Source organism: Indicator indicator, chromosome 17 (assembly GCF_027791375.1).
Source record: "Indicator indicator isolate 239-I01 chromosome 17, UM_Iind_1.1, whole genome shotgun sequence".
NCBI lineage: Eukaryota > Metazoa > Chordata > Aves > Piciformes > Indicatoridae > Indicator > Indicator indicator.
The window spans coordinates 6,526,590-6,545,262 of NC_072026.1; the positions used below are offsets into that span (position 1 = coordinate 6,526,590).

At 48.4% G+C, this 18,673-nt stretch overlaps 1 protein-coding gene across 1 annotated transcript in view; it reads right to left on the minus strand.

Annotated features, from left to right (window-relative positions):
* Positions 1 to 18,673, minus strand: part of GABRA3 (gamma-aminobutyric acid type A receptor subunit alpha3) — a 61,929-nt gene that overhangs the window by 25,080 nt on the left and 18,176 nt on the right. The window contains exons 3-4 of the mRNA XM_054388811.1: positions 4,243 to 4,310; positions 102 to 322 (exon numbers count right to left, since the gene is read on the minus strand). Of these exons, the coding sequence (XP_054244786.1) occupies positions 102 to 322; positions 4,243 to 4,310 (289 nt within the window). The remainder of the gene's footprint in view (positions 1 to 101; positions 323 to 4,242; positions 4,311 to 18,673) is intronic.

Here is an 18,673-nt window from a genome sequence, read left to right on the forward strand (position 1 = left end):
GGGGACCTGCATAAACCTTGCTGTAACATACCCGAGGTCCCACCCTTGCCTGCATGTGTATAGGGACCTGGCAGCTGGTGGCCCAGGAGCCAGGAGCTTACCTCATGGTGTACAGGAGGGTGCCATTGTCCACCAGGCGCAGCAGCTTGTTAGGTGTTGTCATGTTATGGGCGACAGATTTCTTCCCGTTGTGGAAGAAAGTATCAGGAGTCCAGATCTTACTGGCCAGCAGGTTGTTCAGGGGAAGTATTTTCATGGGCCCATCAAACTTCAGCCTTTCATCCCTCCAGGACTGCCGGAAAAAGACATCAATAGTGTATTCCTTTGCGGAGAAAGGAGAGAGAAGTCAGTCTGGTTTTACTCAGCTCTTCCTTGACAGTCAGCTGGTTCAAGATACAGTACACATTTTGGTTATTGAGCATGCTGGTTTGGCACACTTTGGTTGACAGGAAGCATGGTGCAAGAAAAATTAGGGATTAAAGGCAGTGGAGAAATCCATGGAGGAGAGAGAGCAGTTACCACATTTTCTATTCTGACTTCCAGATGACCCCAGAATTTGTGTTTCAGCGTTTCTGATCGTGGCAGACAAGGTGCAATACAGCCTGCACTGGCCAGCCCTGGGGTAACCCTGCTGCACCACCACCTTTAGCCAGATGTTTCAGGAGAGGGAACCATTGTGTGCAGCCACACAGGAAGATAAAAGGGCAAAAATAAAGTTTCTGGGAATGGAATTTGGCCTGACTACTGGTACTGAGACCCTTGCTCATAAGAAGAAAAAGAAAAGCCAAAAGCTTCATGAATGTTATTTTGTTCCCCAGGTGAGCTCTAGAAAAGCATTGACTCAAGGATCTCACAAACTTGCAGTACAAGATCCTGTGACCTTCTTTTCTTATTCTTCCTTCTTTCACCCTCTTTTACTTTTCTTCTTCTCCTTCTTTTTTTTTTTTCCCTTTAGTCTTTTTTTTCTTCTTTCAGCTAGTGTTGAAACCCATTTTCCAGGCCAAATTCCAGCTGGGGCAATTAGAACTCCTCTCTTTAAAATCCTGCAATCAGGACCAGCTCCTTTCTTTATGCATGCAGCCTCAGAAAACACTTTACCAAGCAGCAAAGGTGCTGCAGCTCCATGGGTATTCCCAGGGCAAGACTAAATCCATCTGCCCAGTACCTGGTGTAAAGCTGCTGTTCCCTGTGACCTGAGCCACCTCACATCCTCTGAAGTTCCATGTCACTTGTGGGAAAGTCTTCAGCCCATTAGCATGAGCTGCACCATTGCTCACCTGTACCACACATCTCCTCTTTGCTAACAAAGGCTCTCATTAGCTCATGAGGCTTTCAGACAGAGCTGGGGGCTTCTGAAAATCTGTCTTGTCCTACTTGTTCCTCTCCTGCTCTCACAGACCCTTACTCTTTATTTACAGGTTCCTGGAGGCTGCAGGACCAACTGAACTTAGCCTTGTGTGTGATTTTTCTCTCCTGTAGCTCTATTCAGCAGCATTTAAAAGTTTCCTATAGGTCACAGAAATTTCTCCAGCTTTTGCAGCAGATGGCAGCTGAACAAAAGCATCTTGGTAAAGAAATTCATTCCTGCTCCCTGTCCACAGAGCTACTCTTGCTCAAATGTGAAGTTTCTGAAGCCTGGATGGAGGAAGCAAAGAGAAGATCTTACGTTCCCACAGGCTCTGCCCTGTACAAGATATTCTGACCTTTCATCCCCACTTTGTGGCTTTAAGCTCAGTAAAGGGAGAAAATGAAAGGAATGAGCCTGTGTGCGGACCCAGGAGGCAGGTTTGGGAAAAATGCTTCACAGGGGAAGAGCTATTTTATTCAGAACTTCCCATTCTTATTAAAAACAAAACAAAACACAACAAACCCAAAACAAACAAAAAATCCAAAACCAAACCCTCCCCCCCCAAAAAAAAACCAACCCAACAACAACAACAAAACAATCAACCAAAACCCCCCCCCCCACAAAAACCGAACAACAAAGAAGCAAAACTTCTACACAACTTCCCAGGGCCTGTTCTTCTTCTTTCATACTAAGGAATCATTTCCCCCAAAAAGGAGAAATTATGTTCAGCTTCTTCCCCTCTTTTCTATACTTGTTTCCACAAGAGCATCATTCCCAAATCATCCCTTCCAAGGAGCTTAGCTCTATGATATGCTCTTCTCTGCCTCATAAAAGTGACCAAAACCTGAATCTGTCTCCAGAGTTCATCCATCAGATCAGAAAAATCCCTTGAACTTTTGGGGGTTTTGTCCTGGGGACTGAGGGAAACCTGCAAGAATTCGCTGCCAAAGATTCAGGCATATGTCAGATCCTGTCAGGCTTTACCTTCCAAACCAAACTGAAAGAAAGATTAAAGTCCCTTGGAGCATCTCATGAAACAGGTCTACATGTTCTCCTCAATGCTTTATAACTATCTGCTCTTCTCCGCTGTCCGCATCAGCTTTACCTGCCTCTCCTCCATCATCACGATTACAGCCTCTGGCTGCATCAAGATGCACAGGAGTGGCTTTCCATTGCAATGAGTAATGACTGTGGGAGGGATAGGAGCCAGATCACCAGGAAGATGTGAGTGGAAGAGGAGGGACTTTCCCACTCCTGAGAGGAAAGGAACCACAGCAGAAGATCAGGCTCTCCTCAAGCTTCCTGAGGAGAAAGGATTTCTCTCTCTTTCTCTCACGTTTCAGCACACTGAAACACATTCGCCATGCATTTGTAAAATACATGGAACTAAAGCATGCAAAGGGGAAATAATTTATTATTCTTTAACTGTCTGCCTAATTTTAAATTCATTTTGTCAAATCACATTGCAGAGAATACCTTCCTCTCTTCAAGACCTCATATTTCTTCTTCACAGTTCATTATACACACTCCCTTAATCAAATATGCTCCACCTTGGAAGTAATTATCAGACACTCCCCAAGGGCTCAGATTGGTGAATATATTATGGGTCTCTGCTGTGGCAGGAAAGCAAGCCAGATATAGAGAGAACTCAGATGAAATTAATACTCTTGGCTATGCTGCCATCAAGTTAACTTCTGACCCTGCAGGGAGTGGTTTTTCCAAAGCAACATGGGGTTGGGTGATGGGGTCAGTACCTGAAAGAAAGACAGAGATTTTATTCTCTCCTAACTCTTCCATTTGCTAGCAGTGAGACAGCTGAAGAGATGTTCATGGCCATGTTGGCCAGTGAAAACCCAGCAGCTCTGCAGGTGGGGCCCCAAGAGCTGCAGGACATTGCTTCTGCCTGACACAGATGGTGAGAGCAATGTCTGCTCCCTCTCCTGAAGAGGGCTCCCTCCAGGACTGCCCACTGCTGGTTTGGGCTATGCCAGCAGCAGGTCACCCCTGGAATTGGATGTGCAGGAGGATCTCAGTGCAGAATGACTGACTGACTGACTGTCCTCATGTGGCACCTTGAGCAACCATCAACAGTCAGCTCTTCTCTGTGTGCCTGGGTGCATGTGGAATATGAAGTGCAAGAAATGCTGTTGAGGAAGCTCACTATTAATTATGCTCCACAGTCCTCTTTTAATTAGAAGACAAACTGTTGTGGGAATACAAGCCTAAATTCAGACCTCAGGCCTTTTCATTAATAATTTCCCCTGAACATGTCAAAATATTGCAATCAGTTCACTCTTGTTCTTTTTTCTCTTTTGCCTCCCTTCTGGTTCAAGCAGTAAGGACACTTTGATAGTGAACCTTCTCTTCTGGCACTACTACCAAAACAAGTCAGATTCTGGCATCCTCCTCACTTCCCAGGGAGTGCCCTTCTTCCTCCATGTGCCATCAGGTCAAGGAATGCTGGCTACAGTGAAGGCATTTGTTCAGGTATGAAATGTGTGGAGCATGCTACACACAGGTCTCGGTCCTGTGGGCAGACCTCCCTATTTCATCAAGTTGCACTTACAGCAGAGAAAAAGACCCTGAAGCCTGCAGCATGCTTGAGCAGTGCAAAGGCACCAGCCCTCAAGGCTGCATTATCCATTGGTTTCTAAAAGCCCAAATGCACCTCAGAAACAATCTGTGTCCACAATCCATACTGAGCTCCCCGTGGCCTGCATGATGATGAGGCACATTTGTGGCCAGGCAGGCAGCTGGGATGCTTCCTCACGTTCCTGTTCTTTAGGAAAATCCCAGTTTTGCCCAACTTGTCGAGGGACGAGGGTGGGACACATCTGCTGCAGCTGCAGAAAAAGCCATCCCTTCACATAAGGCAACCAGCCACTGGCACCTACCATATCTGTGTCCGAGACTGGGCCGAAACTCGTCACGTAGATGTCTGTCTTGACTTCAGTTACACTGTCTGGGACAAAAAAGGAAAAAAAAAAAAAAGAAGAAAAAAAAAAAAGAGGGAAAAGGCAATTAGAGAGCTGAATTGGCTTGTACATGTAAGGGTTTGGATTTTGGGACGTGGTGGCTTTTCCTGCCAGGCACCCCCCCTAGCAAGCCCTCAGCCAGCTGGCGGTGTGCTCTCTGCTGTGCCCTGAACAATGGCTGATTTTATCACTCCTAATTGGGCAAATTCATCTCTGACGTAGCTCTGCTGCTTTCCACACTTACAGGAGGGGGAGTGTGTCTTGCACAGCCAGACAATGTGTGCTTACACAACCTATGTGGCTAAAGGATACACAACGTGCTGCAGATCCACACGGTTTCAAGACAGAGCTAAGCCCTGACGCTTTGAAACTCCTTTTCATCTGAAATCCCTTTGTGTCTCCCAGCCTGATAAAGAGCCTAGCAATGTTCCACCAGTTTTAGGAAACCCTGGGTTTGTTACAGCTTCAGGCTTATCTGTATGTAAAAAGAATCAATACTCTGATTGCCTTTTACTGCCATCGTGTTTGCTGTTCTCCTAAGTGCCTCGCTTCTGGTGAGCAGCTGCTCTTGCAAAGCTGCTGCTCATCTGCATCACATGCTCCCCTGCACCCCAGGCTGCACTGCCCTCCTGGATGCTGAACAGTAGCCTCCCTGCCCCAGCAAAACCAGAGAGCCCCAGTTCCTGCCCCAGCATCAAAACTCAGGGGCAACCTCAATCACATGCCTTCAGGTAAAGGTAAACTGAAGCGCTTTGTAGACTACAGCCACCGACACATGTGCCAAACAGCACCCACAGCTCTCAGGTCTTGACTTCATTATGATTTCAGGGTGTATCCTAATGGAAATCTCTGGTGCTGTCCCAGTTTGCAGGGAAATTGAGGCAGATTCGTGGTCCTATGCTCTGCCCACTGGGTAGTACTGAAAAAACGCTGGAGGTGCCTTGAGTTCAGCACTATGCTATCATAAATCCTCATCACATTAGGGATATTATGCTGTTGTGCTCTGCTTGCACGGCTCAGAGCTGGTTTCCCAATGAAAGAACCAATTTAGAGCCCCAAAGAGGAGCTCATGTTTTATGAGTAGAGCCCTCTTTTGGCCACTGTACCAGCTTTGCAAGTAGCCTGGATGGCTCATTGCTCATTTCAGTTATGGAAATCCTTCTGTCCCCTGACAGTTATTTTGCAGTGCTGTGAAGCTTAGTTTTGTGCTTCAAAGTTTTGTATCCAAAAATAAGATAATGCATTCTGGCAGGGTTTTCTCCTTAATGGCTAAAATATACGTATACATGTCTTTAGTTATTATGCCTGGGAAGCTTCTGATGCAGCCTGTGGCTGATATTATTTTGCTATATAAGTAACCCTTGATCTCATCTTGATACGATAAAAAGAAGGTTAAAGAGAAATATGTATGCAGTACGCTTTCTGAAACACCCAGAAGCCAACAAGACATCATCCTGAACGAAATGAGCTACTTCTCAAAGGCTCAGACACTGAGGGTATTCTCTTTGTCTCCCTCCAAACAAGTCCCCAAATGAGATACACAGCAGAGAAGAACATTTAGCGAAGCGAAGCTCTTTCTGCTAACACATGCAGTGAGAGAAAGCTAATTATGTTTTAGAGAAAACACAAACTCTCTCTCCCCTCCTCTCAGCTCTTTTTGGCACTCAGTTTCCCCAAGATAATAAGTTACAGCCACAGTTATCAGAGCAGGATCCCCAGCTGCACATGGCCAGTGAAGCCAGCCCTTGTGAGGTACAGAATGAGTAGTCCCCCGCACCTGACAGGGCAGAGGGACAGAGGTCCTTAAAGGGACCTGGGCTTTATAGTGTGATCCTCAGGCTCCAAGCACAAGGGAAGGGATTCAGGAATCAATAAGGGGGTAAAAAGGCAGAACTAGTCTTGGACACCTATTGATATGATCCTGCTATCTTTAGAGGAGGCTTTATGTCCTTACCAAGCTATAACCTGGTGGTCAGAGAGCTCCAGAGACCCCTTACCATTCTACTGGCAAATCCAACCCAAACCAATGCCATCAATAATTGTCATTTGTTTACTAACGCTAATAACTTTTTCATATTACTAATTACTTACAGCCCAGTTCTGAAGAAGATCCTCCAATTCCAGACTACAGATGTACCCCTGCATGGGAACCCATTGATCTAAATGGGACATGGGACCCCTTTGTGCCTGCAAGGCAGTGCCCTGAGCAGGGGCAGACTGGTGGGGGCTGGCTTGGTCCTTGGCTTATTGACATCCCCCATCACTTTGGAAAATGGGCTCCCTGCACTTTCCATGGCAAAAGCCAGACTGAACTTTGCCTGTTAATATGTGCTCCTAAGGGCAGGATTTGGCTGGGATCTGGAGGGATTTCTGAAATTAAATCATTGCTACACAAGCAGGGATTTCAGCAGAGCTGGGAAATCCAGAGATAAGTAAAACACCCACGGAACAGTGAGCTCTAGCCTCAGAGATTCACTTCCTTCATGATCCTACAGCCCCATCCACACTGATTGCAGCTCTGTGGTGGTGATCCTTCTCCTCCAGAGAAATCAGGAGCTATCAGCTAGTCTCCCCACTCCTAGGCTCACACCTATCCACCCTGAGCCTGATCAACAAGAGACTTTTGCATCTGCTTTTGCATCAAGAGAAAGCTGAGAGAGGAGCATCTCCTGCCTCTGCTCAGAGACATGTCAGGGAAATCCTTATCTCTTTTTCAATCCACAGACATGATCCCACTGCAGCTTAGCTGTCTTGCCTACTTCTCACCATGAATTTAATAATTTAGGACTGTAGAGTGTTAAGTACTTTTTTAGACCTGTTGCAGGACATTTAACTGCATCTTTCCTTTCCTACCATCACCCTTCCCTGGTGGGTTTTTTTATATGCACAAGTGAGTTGAGCCTTCAAGCCTGCTGGGGTGGCAGGCAGACACTGCCAGTCCAGTTTTATAGCTGGGGAAACACAAAGGGAGAGACTTGGTTCAGGCAGGAAGCCAGTGCAGAGTAAGGATGGGTGCCCAGCTCTGGCTGCCCTAGGGAATGCCATGGGGTGGTGCAACACTGCCCAGTGCAGGGCTTGGTACTATTCTGGGCAGGTTGTATAAGCACCCTCCAGTCTCAATACTGAGCCTTACTGTGCCCCAAGATGCTGCTACTTGGGGACCAGGAAAGCAAAAAAGGACTCTGAATCAGTCACAAAACTAGAAAAGCAAGAGATTTCCAGTTCAACATTTGAGGATGAGCAGAATTTAGAGATCAAATTGGCATGCCACGTTCCCAAGCTGTTTGTCTGAGGTTGATTCCTCCTTGTCTGGTGCCTTTTCCCCTTTACAGACTCAGCTTATTCCCAAGCTTCAGCACAGCTGTGCTTCTAAAACCATCTGGAGCAAACGTGTGAGCGGGAACAAGGTGCTGCAGGTCAGTCAGAGCTGCCCCTTCTCCCACACGGTACAAAGCCCTGCTCCTGCCTGCCAGGCAATGCTGCCTTGCTCCTGCCTGCAGAAATCCTCCACAGCTGGGCAGATCTGCAATGCAAATGTAAAACAAAAGCGGTAACATCCCTTCCTGCAGTGTTACCATGGCACTCCCTACACCTGCCTGCTCTTGAAAAGCCTCCCCTCTCCTTCAAGAATTTGCTACACCAGATCTAGCTGCTTGTGCAGGTGACAAACACCCCTAACCAGCTCTGTGCAGAGGGCCAGAAACAGCCAGCCCGAGCCCCATGCCAGCAGGGTCAGTCAGTTGCTTCCCCGGTGTGTGCAGAAGCAGCAGCAGCTGCTGGTGAGGTGCATCAGGGTTTCCATTTCACTCACCCTCCCCTGTCCCCATCTCCAGGTCCTCGTGTCCCATCTCCCTGGCCCTGACACGGCAGACATTCCCCTTTCCCTGCAGTCTCCCTTTTCAGTGCTCATGACAACCTGGGCCTGGGAGGAGATAGCTATTATTTACGAAATGAGGGAATGCTATTTTTACTTGCCTCTTGGAAGCACTAGGAGCAGTAACAGAGCTGGAATACCAATGACGCTGCCTCGTTGCCTCTCCCCCGGCTGGCCGGAGATTGTAGGGCTGCCTCTGCAAGTCGTTATGGGAGGCGGGGGGCACAGGGGGGCCGCGAAGGCTCTTATTAAACATCCCGCTGCACTCATCAAGTGCTGTTTATTTAAGAATCTCAGCCATAATATAATCGACTTGGCCGGCTTCCTTTCAGCTCTCGAGGTTTGCGGCTGTGCCGAGCAGAGCTTCCCAGGCAAGGGCTTCCCAGAGGCTGTGCCGCCAGCAGCAGGAATGCTGAGCCCGCAGCGCAGCGCCGGAGGCTCCCGGGCGCCCTGCGCTATTCCAGCCGAGGTGAAGCCACTGCGGCTTCGTGCAGGGGATTCCTGGCTGCTGCGCTGACGTCAGGGAAGCTGCACGGCTTTATCTCGGAGATAAGCCGGCTGAGCGAGGGGATGGGGACCTCCTTGAGGCTGTGCTGTGGGAGGCAGTGCTCCAGCTCTGCCCCGGGGCTGTGCTGGGACCTAACGGAGCTCCGAAGTGACAAATCCGTCTGTGCTGGTGTTTCTGCCTGTGATGGCATGGGTGAAGCTAGAAAGAAGGACAGGGCTCTTCAGGCTCTTCTGCACCCCGGGGTACAAATCCTCAGTCTGCTCCAGGACAGCTCCTGGAGATAGATGATTTTGCACTGGTCTCCCTATGAACTGCTCTGGACTCCAGCCAGCTTAATATTTCATTTCCAACCGTGGCCATAACCAGAAAAATGCAGTAACAAGCTGATAATGCCCCTTAATGCACTCCTAAACTGCAACTGCATTTAGCCTCAGCTCAAGAGCTTCTCAGCTTGATGACGTCCCCTTATTCAGTGATCCTCTTCCAAGGACCTGTCCAGTGTCCCCTCAAGTATACAAAATCCTTGGAGAAAGACTGCAGTGAGGACAATGTCACCATGAAGACAGAAGGGATGATGTGTAGCTTTTTCCCCACATCATGTAGCCCAAAGTGAGCATGCTGGACAGGATAGTGATTTACAGCTAACCCAGCATTCCCAGGAAGGGAAATACAAGAAATTGGTTTGTACTGCCAACTCCCACCTCATGTCTTCTCCCAAATCATTGCTGTATGCAGCAGAAGGTATTTTTTGCAGATGCATACAAAAGCTTTCTGGGTGTTTCATCTTTGTTTTCTCGGCCTCTCACTTGAGGGATTTTATTTTCATTCCAGTTTTAGCCTCTGGAACAAAAAAAGGCTTCCATGTCCTTTGCTACAAGCCCCATGAGCCCACCAGAGCTGAGCTGCACCACAAACCTGGGCAGCCCTTGCATTCAGAGGCAGCCCCCAACCAGAAATTCCACCCTTGAGTCCCTCCTCTCATTCTGACAGCTTCAGTCCCAATGCACCAGAGCCTTCGCCAGCTCCTATCTTGTTTATTTTCAGATGGACTTTTAACTTGTGGTGCTGCTTTGTTCTGGAAAGCAGCAGATGAATTGTTCACCTTTCAGTAAGAAGAGAGGCATGGAAGAAGGAAGAGCACATCTCTGGATGGTGTGGCACAGGGTACCCTCTCTGTGACTTTGCCCTTGGGACTGCCCTGCCAGTACTGGAAGAAGACAGGGAGGCACAAGCAAAGAGTAGGTGCCTAAGGGGACAGAGTAACTTTGTCTCTCCTACAACCTCTTCTGTACAGCCTCCTGTAGACCTATCTTCTACACCACCAGCCATACACAAGGAACCTCTGATGTAACCTTCACTGCTGCTCTCCTGCTGTGGGGCCAGCAAGACTCTCCCAAATGCATTAGAGATGCTTTTCTTGCTTTTTTTTTTTTTTTTTGCTAGGGAGCTCAGGAATAGCAGCAAGGAAGGAAATATTTCAGTGAACATCACTGCAGTGCCATTAATGCCTCCTAGGCTTGTCCAGCCCAGCCAAGGGGATAAAGCTGACTCCAAGGACATACGCTGACTGAGCTTCTGCCACCCAAAGATCATGAAGCAGCATGAGCTATTGCTAGTGTCAGGACCACAAGCATCCCTGCTGAGCCTGGAATGCATTCACACTACATATCCTGTGCTATGCATGGGTCAGAAGGCTGGGGAACAGACAACAAAAAGCTGAGAAGTTACTGGCATTTCCTCCAGCATCTTTGAGAGAGCAGAACTGGAATGCAGAGATCCAGGCAGGTCTCAGTGCTGACCCTTCCCTCTCTTCTTGGTTTTGACTTGAGAATCTCGGACAACACATAGAGAGGTCACAGTCAACCCCTTCAAGCTCTCAGTCCTGAAGTCAAAATAGGTATTTTCAGATGTTGCTTGGCTGGTTTAGTGCCTCAGCACCCTTGCAAACAAAATGGTTTGTTCAGAAGCAAAAGCCAAGTCTCATATTGCAGACATTCACCCAGGTTTGACAAGTTCAGCTTGGACATCTTTCCCAAAAGTGGAGGGCAGCATGCACGTGTTCTTCTTCTGAGAAGAAGAAACCAGAACATGCATAGGGGGTGTCAGTCCTGCCAGCAGCCCTCCTTACAAAGCATTAGTTGTAACCACCTCTGAATACAGAACTGAAATACGCAGAGAACTGAAACATCTGAAATCAGTAGGAAGCAAAGGCTTTTGGTAGCATACCACACAGCCTGCAGAAGTCGATGCTGAAAGGCAGCAGTCATGGCCAAGAGCATCACCAGGAGGGCTGGCAGCTGGCCTAGTCCTCTATAGGCCAGACAGAGCTAATATTGGTGTCAGGTTTAATTCCCTGGAATACCCCAAACACCAACACACCTCCAGGAAAATTCACTTGGGCAGAATCATCAAGACACAACAGAGGCCCCATTGGCCCCATTTTGTCTACGGGGTGAGGGTAATGCCAGAGGTTGGTCAGCCTACCCAGACATGACTGCATCTCATGGCATCTCCCTCAGCATAGAGAAGATGATAACTGGGGTCCCATGGATGAAGTCTGTCCCACCTGGGACAGCTTGGTTAAAGATGAGGGGATGCTCATCCACTGCAACATGGGGTCAGCCAAGGACTGAGCCCTGGGAAATTCCTACTTTGCAGAATAAACCACGCAGCAAGGAAAGAAACAAAATAAATGTCTGAAACAAACGTAACATTTGTTACTTGCTGAGATAAGTCTCAGCAAAAGCAGGGGTGAGTAAAAGCCTGCAGGGGATTGCCAATGAGACCTTTGGATCAGATCCCTATCTAGCTCTGCCTAGGTGTCAGGAAGTATTTGTCTAATGCAGTTTTGCTTGGCTGTTTGCTTGCTTCCAAAACTGGTCACCCTGTCTCACTTGTAAGGCTGAAATGACTCCGTCTGTGCGGTAGATCCGACCCGCTCCGTTACGCTCCTGGTGACTTGGGCAGAATCATGACCCGAACAGCATCACACTGACATGGGAAACAAGGCTAGCTGCTGCTCTACATGAAAGCATCAAGCCTGTCCCTTCCATCCTGGGGTGCTGAGGCATCTTCTCACCCACTGCTGCTGCTCAAATCCCCTGGGACTGCCAGTTCCCAAGTTGCTGCTCTGTGAGCCACGGTGATTAATCACTGCCTTCTCCCTGGTGTGATGGCACATCAGCGTCTCCAATTTTGTGTCCTCTAGCCAGAAGAGAGAGAAGCCATCAAATCTGTAAACACAACTACATGTGGTATCACTTCCAGCTGTGTTCTCTCTCCTCTCTCCCCCCAACTTGGGTATTTCCACGTGGGGGGAGTAAGAAATTGGGAGTAAGAATTTCAGGTGCCGGAAAGAGCTTTCAAAGGCTTTCAAGAGACAGTGAACAATGAAACCATTCACACGTGAGAATGAGCAGTGTGGTCTACAATTACAGGTGCTTAATTTTTCAGCCTGTCACATCCCTCAGAGACACAGCCTTCTGCCCTGGCTCTCTTAGCAGGGCTAGGGGAGAGCTGATGCAATGAAGAGATTTATCCCCTGTCTCAACCTGCATGCCTCATATGTGGCTTTCTAAAACAGCTGCATCCAGTGTCCTCTGTAGGAACCCATTTACCACTTCAGCACAGCTTGTCAAGGATTTATTGCACGCTGGAATGCTGGATGTCTAATTCCTGGGGCACAAGCCACCTGGGGCATAAACTCCTTGGAAGAAAAATCCCTCAACAGTCTCCAAATGCAGGTCTGAGCTCTCTCCATGCCTATGCAACACATTGGCTAAGGAGCTTCTGTTTCAGCTACAGCTGAAAGCAAGGACTCAGGCACACCTTGCTTCTACTTGCCTTCAGGTGAGTGAGGAGCCAATGTCCTAGTTCAATGCTGAGAGAGTTGTATCTCCTGGGTAAGAAACTCCACTTCCCTTCTAGCACTTTCATGTGGGCAACAGCAGAGAGCAGCCCAGTTTTCAGGTCTGAACTCCCTGCACAGAGCATGACACACTGCCCCCTTGTCTCAACATGTAACTGATGGCAGGGCTCTGGGCATAGCTGGCATGGTGGGTAAATCCACGTGTTGCTGTAGAAGGTTCTAGAGGGTTTTCACACTCTCCCATGCTGGAAAAAGGCATTTTATCACCTCTACCAAGAGTGGGAGATGCAGATTAGAGCTTTGGAAAGCAGAGCAGACTAGACCAGCATTTCCTGACTTTTTTTCTGATGCCTAACACTAGTTGATCCCATCCAGTTACCTCTCTCTACTTTGGGTCTTTTTCCACTCAGCTGCATAATTCCACAAATCTTATAGGGACTCAAAATCTCTGAAGTATCCACCTTTTCTGTCAGGTTTTGTTCAGATCAGCCAACAGGCTCAAAAGCTTTTAGAAGACAAAAGGCAGAAATAAAGACGTGGTAAGCCTTACAGTGGGATTGAGTGCACCCTCAGCAAGTTTGCAAGCTGAGTGGTGTGGTTGATATGCCAGAGAGACCAGATGGCATCCAGAAGGCCTGGACAAGCTCACGTGGGCCCAGGTGAACCTCATGATGTTCAACAAGGCCAAGTGCAAGGTCCTGCACTGGGTCAGGATCATCCCTATTCTGAGTACAGGCTGGGGGCATATGTGATAGAGAGCAGCCCTGCAGAAAGGAATTAGGGGCCCTGGCAGATGAAAAGCTGGACATGAAGCAGCAATCATAGAATCATAGAATCAACCAGGTTGGAAGAGACCTCCAAGATCATCCAGTCCAACCTATCACCCAGCCCTATCCAATCAACCAGACCATGGCACTAAGTGCCTCATCCAGGCTTCTCTTGAACACCTCCAGGGTCAGCGAATCCACCACCTCCCTGGGCAGCAAATGGCAAATCTCTCTCTGTGAAGAACTTCCTCCTAACATCCAGCCCAAACCTCCTCTGGCACAGCTTGAGACTGTGTCCTCTTGGTCTGCTGCTGCTTGCCTGGGAGAAGAGACCAACCCCCACCTGGCTACAACCTCCCTTCAGGTAGTTGTAGACAGCAATGAGGTCACCCCTGAGCCTCCTCTTCTCCAGGCTGAACACCCCCAGCTCCCTCAGCCTCTCCTCACAGGGTTTGTGCTCCAGACCCCTCCACAGCTTTGCTGCCCTTCTCTGGACACCTTCCAGTATCTCAACATCTCTCTTGAATTGAGGAGCCCAGAACTGGACACAGGACTCAAGGTGTGGCCTGACCAGTGCTGAGTACAGGGGAGGAATAACCTCCCTGCTCCTGCTGGCTACACTATTCCTGATCCAGGCCAGGATGCCATTGGCTCTCCTGGGCACGCTGCTGGCTCATGTTCAGTCTGCTACCAACCAGCACCCCCAGGTCCCTCTCTGCCTGGTTGCTCTCCAGCCACTCTGTCCCCAGCCTGCAGTGCTGCATGGGGTTGTTGTGGCCAAAGTGTAGAACCCTGCACTTAGCCTTGTTAAATCTCATCCCAATGTGCACTTGCAGCCCAGATGGCCAATGGTATCCTAGGCTGCATCAAAAGCATGGCCAGCAGATTGAGAGAGGTGATTTTGCCACTCTGCTCTGGCAAGACCTCACCTGGAGTACTGTGTCCAGCTCTGGGGCACTCAACACAAGAATGTCATGGGCTTGATGGAGAGGGTCCAGAGGAGGACCACAAAGATGATCAGAGGGGTGAAACACCTCTCCTACAAAGACAGGCTGAGGGAGCTGGGGTGGCTGTTCTGGAGAAGAGAAGGCTTCAGGGAGACCCAATAGCAGCCTTCCAGTACCTGAAGGGGGCTACAAGAAAGCTGAGGAGGAGCTGTTTACAAGAGCTTGTAGCACTAGAAGGTGCAATGGTTTTAAACTAGAGAAAGGTAAATTTAGACTGGAAATTAGGAAGAAATTCCTTACTGTGAGGATGGTGGAACACTGGAACAGGCTGCTAAGGGAGGTGGAGGCCACATCCCTGGACATATTCAAGGTAAGGCTTGGTTGGGATTTGAACAACCTGATCTAATCAGGGATGTCCCTGCTCACTGCAGAGGGGTTGGACTAGATGACCTCTAGAGCTCCCTTCCAACCCAGTGCTTTCTACAATTCCATGAATTAGGAACTCAGTAAAAAAACAAAGAAACAAACAAAACCCCACAAAACAAAAACCAACCAAACAAAAAAACTCACAAAACCGAAAACAAACAAAAAAACAACCAACCAAACAAACAAAACCAAACTACTGCAAGGCTCAGCAGAACTACACAGCTGGCTCATGTAGCTTCCTTTAGCCTTCCCCATTGCCCTGTGCATACATGCACACACATGTATTCTACCACTGCATTAAAGGACATAAAATACACATCCAAAGGTCAGAATTGGGATGTGGTGCAGGTTATGGATAAAGTCCATGGGCAACAGAAAGAGGAGAGAGTCAGATAGAAGAGAGAGTCAGAAGCAGCAGCTGCTAGAGGATGTACAGTCATGAAGGCTTTACACACACCCCTCATTCTCACACATACAGACTACAAACAGAGACTACAGATTCCTTGTGCTATTTTTGCTACAGACAGAAAAGGCAGAATGAACAAAGCTACTGTAGTTACTATTTTAAGGGCTTAGGACATCCTCAGATGCTATGAAGAAAAGAGGAGGAATATGTATGTATGAGTATGCTTTTAGAGGGTCTACAGTGCATTGAGCCCCTGTGGTAATGAAAGAGGGATGCTACCTAAACATGTTTTGTTATCAATACAAGGAGAAAAGGTGTGAATGTAAATTAGCATGCATAATTTAACATACTCACTATGACAGCCTGTCCTTGATGGCACTCAGGGAAAGGAATCCCTGCCAGTCCCAGTGGACTGGGAAAGAGCATTCAGACAACATCGTGTTGCCAGCTGGTCCATGTGGTTGTGGCCCTAATGAGACCAGTGCCAGGAGAATTCTGCTGTCTGCAGTCCTGCACGGCTGTGCACACTGGAAGGAGCAATGAGATGGAGGCAAAAAGGCCAGACTGATACTTCAGCACTACAAATTTCTCCATGTTATCTGCAAAACACCTGTGTTTCATTTGGAGCCTGCCTTCCTGACCTCCTCTTCAGTTCCTTTCCCTCTTTGGGTGTCACTGGCAATGTTCTTGTTGACCGCATCAGGGCATGGTGGTGAACACCACCCTTGGGGAACGACTGCAGCAGGTCCTGTGCCCCAGTGGCTGAAGCTGCCACAGACACAGGAGACAGAGGGCACCAGAACAAAGCCACAGGGCTGCTGCCTTTGCTGTATCCCTTTACATGGGTCAACTCAGCTGGGAGAGCCAGTGAATGGACCAGGCTTATCCAGAACCTGCATATGGACACACAGTGCACCTCTGAAGGCTGGCTCCAGCAAGATATTGCTTACTCCCCTTCCTAGAAGCACTGAACCTTTCGTTAACTCATTATCAGCAATGGAAACTATCACTTCCCAACAGGCCACTCACATGCTTGAAGAGGAACTGCAGAAACTTCAGATCAGTGCCAGTAAAATCCTTAGCATTTGTAAAGCAATTACTGAGCTCTGTAATTCATTAGAGCTCGAGACAGATCCCCAGGAAAACAATAAGCACAAGGGTGCAATACAAAACTGCTGTTGCTAACCTGATAATCATTGCTACAGAGAAAAGAACTGGAAAGATTGGAAAGCCAAGAAAAATCGAGTGAGAGAGACAGTGCATTGCATTAATTTTGTGTTATTGCAGAGGGAGGAAGAATAAACAAGATGTCTCAATCAAGTGTGTGAGGTTTGCAGGCTGAGCTCTGGGCTCCAACCCCACCACTGGTGCTAATCTGCGCTATGGCACCGAGCATGCAATGCAGTTCTGCTGTGCCTAAGTTTCCCCATCTGCCTTTTAGTCTCAGTGTTGCCTTTCCATGCCTCTGGCTATATCTCATTCCGGGCTGCTCTGCAGGCTGAGGATTGCCAGACCTCGTGAGGGACCGTGGTGTGTAAAAAGAAAAACAAAAAGGAAAGTGGCTCCCAGGCTCACTGTACAGCTGAGAGAGAGTCCATTTCATTCTCAAGCCTATCCCCTGAGACCAGAGCCAGGTACTGAGATGAAGATACACGAAAACCATAGCAGGGAGCAGCACAGTAATTTGCACTCTGGTTCCCTTATCCATTAGCTCCTAGCTGGCATTTCCTTCAGTGGCAGAACTTAATCAGCTCCTGTGACAGTGTGCCTCTGGTGACGCTTCTGGCATGCCTTCCCCACTGCACCCAGGGCACTGCAGACAAATTGCTTTCCCTTCTTTATGCGCCCCAGTGTGGGCTTTGCCTCTGTGACTGCTCAGCTCTGCTCAGAGGCAGGGTTTCCACTGAGCTCTCTCCACCATCACACACGTCACCAGGCTGCATGACCACCACTCATTTAGTTTGCAGCAACACCAACGCATGGTACAAATAAACTTCTTAATTCATGTTGCCTCACTCTGGTCAGTTTAGCATTTCCTCTGATGGACAGCAGAGCAAGATCTTCCCACTGCCTGGGCTCACCCAGCTCCCTGTGTCACCTCCACATATGCTACTGCCAAGGTACCAAGAAATGCACTGGACAGAAATGGACTACAAGCCCACCTTTGCCAGGTGGAAAGGACTCCTCCTGTGTTTGCTGTCCCAGACTTGGAAGGATAAACAGTGTCTCTGAAGCACAAGACAGGCACTGTCCAGCACAGCAGCCCCTCTTGCTTGGCTTCCCTGTGCCTCCCAGGAAAGTCTCTGGTCAGCAAATGGGGCCAGCAAACCTGGGGAGGTACAGAGTGATCCACACATGGCAAGGTGGGCTCATTTGTGTGCTTGGGCTGTTGTTTTGAGCAAAAAGGAAGCAAGAGGAGGAAATCCCATTATGGCACCTCCCTAGCACCTTTCAGACACCAGCATTGTATGTCCTGCTGACAGGAAGGCTTTTGATTACAATTGCTCACAAAAATTAGGCAACAACTGCAGAATTTTCAGTTCTGCCAGCTACATGATACATGCTGCCTGATACTCGGATACTCCCATCATAAACAAGCAGAGGGCAGATGCCTCCAGATGTAATTTTTAATTTCCTTTGCTCAGGAGAGTGTTTTCTTGTTTTAGTGCTATGCGTTCAAAGCGTTCCAGTTCCCATGGCAACTCCCTGCTTCCACTGGAGATGTCATTTTTCATGCCATCCCTTCAGAATTAGACATCTCCTCGCAGAAGTTTTGAAGAAATGTTTCTCTTAAATATATATTTATTAGAGACAGTGCCTGCCAGTGTGCTTTATTGATAGGTTTCTTAGGCGAATCACAGCCTACAGAGGAGAAAGCTGTCTCCAGAAATATGCTGGCTGCCAATCTGCCTTTTCTCAGCTTTTCTGTTCCCAACCAGAATTCTCCTTTCTTTTTCTGCCACATACATATTAGCCAGCACTTGTACCATACTTTTTTTTTCTTTTTCTTTAATTCCTTTCTGTTCCCATTACTCTCCTCTATGCCTAATCTTGGTCCAGCTCCCCAGTAATGCAAGCACAGCAGCAGAGTGCCCAACCAATTCAGCACATGCTTAAAGCATCTGCATCAGTTCACTGCCTGCTGGCACAGACACTGCTTGGGAGACCCTCTTCTCCTGCAGGCAGAGAGCCACCATAGCCTTAGTATACATTTAAATGCAGAGAAAAACCCAAAGTACTGCAAAACAGAGACCACTACAAGACCCTCTCAACCTTGGTGAGCAGCATCTGGGGCATCTGCACCGTCTCTGCCCGCAGCTGCTCTCCTGTGTCATCTGGCCATATCCCACTGGGCTCCGTGTGCCCTCTGGGAAAGGATGAGCACACTGGAGCAATGATGCTGCTCCCTAGTGCAGGAGCCTGTGCATGGGGCCCCCACACTGGCTGGGGGAAGGATTCGTGCCCCAGGTCCTTGTTATTTGGTGCCACTTGGGCAAGCTCTCTGCAGTGGTTCCCAGCATTGTGGCAGCTCTCTGGGCTCCGTGGAGCTGCGG